The 3,833-nt window shown below is 45.9% G+C and overlaps 1 protein-coding gene across 1 annotated transcript; it reads left to right on the plus strand.

The window, feature by feature from the left end:
* The first annotated feature begins 837 nt into the window (after positions 1–837).
* Positions 838–3,456, plus strand: fzd8a (frizzled class receptor 8a). The gene has a single exon (XM_051882492.1). The coding sequence runs from the start codon at positions 1,190–1,192 to the stop codon at positions 2,927–2,929; it is 1,740 nt and encodes a 579-aa protein (XP_051738452.1). The 5' UTR covers positions 838–1,189; the 3' UTR covers positions 2,930–3,456.
* Positions 3,457–3,833: the final 377 nt, after the last annotated feature.

Raw genomic sequence — 3,833 nt, forward strand, 5'->3', positions numbered from 1 at the left:
TGACCCTGCACCACAAAATCAGTCATAAGGGTCAATTTTTTGAAATTGAGATTCATACATCATCTGAAAGTTGAATAAATAAGTTTTCCATTGATGTATGGTTTGTTAGGATAGGACAATATTTGGTCGAGATACAACTATTTGAAAATCTGGAATCTGAGGGTGCAAAATAATCAAAATATTGAGAAAATCGCCTTTAAAGTTGTCCAGATGAAGTCCTGAGCAATGTATTTCCACTCAGAAAAATAAATTTGTGATATATATACAGTAGGAAATTTACAAAATATCTTCATGGATCTTTAATTAATATCCTAATGATTTTTGCCATAAAAGAAAAATCGATAATTTTGACACATACAATGTATTGTTGGCTATTGCTACAAATATACCTGTGCGACTTATGACTGGTTTTGTGGTCCAGGGTCATATATCATATCATATATATATATATATATGATATACTTTTTTTTTTTTTTCTAAAATCTATATTATACAATATTAAACATATAATAATAACAATTGAATAATAGTCTGATATCTTTTAGAAATGATCCAATCCAACACAAGGCTAATAAACAAAGACATCAAATAGCATAAAACCATTAGAGATTCAATACAAATGCTAATTGTATTTACTGCTTTAGAGTTAATTTGATTTAGGTCTGTCTTCTTCAGGCATAAACTTGTATCTTTGATCTAATTTGTGTTCCCTTTTCTGCAATTGTACACCTTGAGCAAACATGATTGACACGTCTCGGCGACCCGCCCCCGCTGCTTTGTGATTGGCGAGTCGCGCATGGGGGGCGTGTCTGTCCGGCTGTCTTTTATACTCGGTGCGTCCTACTCTACAGCACTGATTTGTATGAGAAAGGCTCTCGTGAACACCACGAATGAAGAAAACGCGTTTACACCGGGAGTTTTCTTGTTAACAGAGAAGTTTTGAATACTGAAACGCGGCTTTATTTTTTAACAAAACGCCGGAGCAGGAATAAGGAGAGGAAATACGAAACGCTAGCATTTATTCCCTCAGCCATTTTGCCTGCGCCCGCCCGAGGGCTATTTATTCTCGGTATGCAACCCAACCGCAACTCCGTGCCAAACAAGTGAAGCGGAGATGGGTCTGCTCTGCGAGATCTGAACTGAACTGTTTCCAGAGCTGCATTGCTTGTGTTGACAGGGGGGGAAAAGGATGGAGTGCTACCTGTTGGGGATTTACCTGTTCCTCGCGCTTGCCCTGCTGCCCCGGTCGAGCGGCACCACGGCCAAGGAGATCACCTGTCAGGAGATAGCCGTCCCTCTGTGCAAGGGCATCGGCTACAACTACACCTACATGCCCAACCAGTTCAACCACGACACGCAGGATGAAGCCGGCTTGGAGGTGCACCAGTTCTGGCCTCTGGTGGAGATCCAGTGCTCCCCGGATCTCAAGTTCTTCCTGTGCAGCATGTACACCCCCATATGCCTGGAGGACTATAAGAAACCCCTGCCGCCGTGCCGGAGCGTATGCGAGCGAGCCAAGGCGGGCTGCGCCCCGCTCATGCGGCAGTACGGCTTCCCTTGGCCGGATCGGATGAGGTGCGATCTGCTGCCCGTGCAGGGAGCTCCAGACACGCTGTGCATGGACTACAACCGAACCGACTCCACCACAGTGTCGCCGGTGCTGTCCAAACCCACCAACTACCCAAGCAAAGCCTTTAACCCACACAAAAAGAAGAGCGGGCGAGTTGGTGTTGGAGCAAAAGCGACTAAACCCTGCGAGCCGGGCTGCCAGTGTCGCGCGCCGATGGTGGCGGTGAACAGCGACCGACACCCGCTGTATAACCGCGTCAAGACGGGTCAGATCCCCAACTGCGCCATGCCGTGTCACAACCCGTATTTCACCCAGGACGAGCGGACTTTCACGGCCTTCTGGATCGGACTTTGGTCGGTGTTATGCTTCATATCCACCTTCGCCACGGTCGCTACCTTTCTAATCGACATGGAGCGGTTTAAATACCCCGAGCGCCCGATTATTTTCCTCTCGGCGTGTTATATGTTTGTGTCGATTGGGTATATTGTGCGATTGATCGCCGGGCACGAAAAAGTGGCCTGTAACCGGGAGTATGACGTGGAGCACATTCACTACGAGACCACCGGCCCCGCGCTGTGCACCGTGGTGTTTTTGTTGATCTATTTCTTCGGGATGGCCAGCTCGATATGGTGGGTCATCCTCTCGCTCACCTGGTTCCTCGCGGCGGGCATGAAGTGGGGCAACGAGGCCATCGCGGGGTACTCTCAATACTTCCACCTGGCCGCTTGGCTCATCCCGTCCATGAAGTCCATCGCGGTGCTCGCGTTGAGCTCGGTGGACGGCGACCCGGTCGCCGGGATCTGCTATGTGGGCAACCAGAACTTGGACAACCTGCGGGGCTTCGTGTTGGCGCCGCTCGTTATCTACTTATTCATAGGCACCATGTTTCTTTTGGCTGGATTTGTGTCGCTGTTTAGGATCAGGAGTGTCATTAAGCAGGGTGGCACTAAAACTGACAAACTGGAGAAGCTGATGATCCGAATCGGGATCTTCACGGTGCTCTACACGGTTCCCGCCACCATCATCGTGGCGTGTTACTTCTACGAGCAGCATAACAGACAAAGTTGGGAAATCACGCATAACTGTTCGTGTTTATTGGAGCAGGAGATCAAGAGGCCGGACTATGCCGTCTTTATGCTCAAATACTTCATGTGCCTTCTGGTGGGCATCACCTCTGGAGTTTGGACCTGGTCCGGGAAGACCCTGGAGTCCTGGAGGAGTTTCTGCACGCGCTGCTGTTGGGGCAGCAAGGGCTCCGGTGGCTCCATGTACAGTGACGTGAGCACGGGATTAACGTGGAGGTCCGGTACCGCCAGCTCAGTGTCGTGCCCCAAGCAGATGCCTTTGTCCCAGGTCTGAAACAAGAAAACCCTATTAATTGTTTGGGGGGTTTCTTTGTCTTTCAGTCATTTGCATACAAATGAACTTGTTGATGGTTTCTATTAGCCGGAGAACTGCTTGAAACAATTACGTTTCGCTAATTCCATTCTATTGATATGGACATGACATGCAATCAGTCATTCTTAAGGAGAATTTGGGCATTACATTGTTCAAGTGGAGTAAATCATGTCCCCCAACTTGCAGCATTTTGTCTCCTTTACTTTTACGCGTTGTTGTAAGACAAGTTTTGAATTGTCTGAACAATCAAAGATGGTTTAAATAAGCCTTAATGTCTTAGTGCCCAATTGTTGTTATTGTTATTATTATATATACGGGTTGTTGTTTGTTTTTTTTTGTTTTTTTAAATTGCGAAATGTATTTATACAAACTTGTAAATGGTGTATAAAAGAAGATTTATAAAATTATTGTACATTTGTATATAGTGTAGATGCCACATGAAAAGCAAATATGACTTTTATTTTGACAATAAAAACTTTTTTGAGGAATCTGAAGCTTCTGGTAATGAGTGCTCCGCATCTTTGCGGCTCTTTGTGGTCATTCCCATTGAAGATGCTTTGCAAAGATGCTTTTGTGGGTTCTGTTGAGAGAAACTCTTTCTAGGCCTAATTAGAGACGAGGGCCTTGTGCTGGAGAATCTCCGTAATTGTTGAACCCTTCACGTGCTTGCTACTTAATTTACTAAAAGAGGGCCGGGGAATGGGGTTTAAATGCAGGAAACGGGTCCTTTTCATCTGGGGAAACTTTGATCTTTCTTTTAAAGTCTAGAATAAAGGTGCCATGTAGATAGAACCTTTAGACTGATGCGCCAAGTTTTTTTATGTTTAATTTGAGACCGTTGTCCTTTGATCGACGTTATAGAAAT

This window comes from Ctenopharyngodon idella, chromosome 23 (assembly GCF_019924925.1).
Source record: "Ctenopharyngodon idella isolate HZGC_01 chromosome 23, HZGC01, whole genome shotgun sequence".
In the NCBI taxonomy this organism is placed as follows: domain Eukaryota; kingdom Metazoa; phylum Chordata; class Actinopteri; order Cypriniformes; family Xenocyprididae; genus Ctenopharyngodon; species Ctenopharyngodon idella.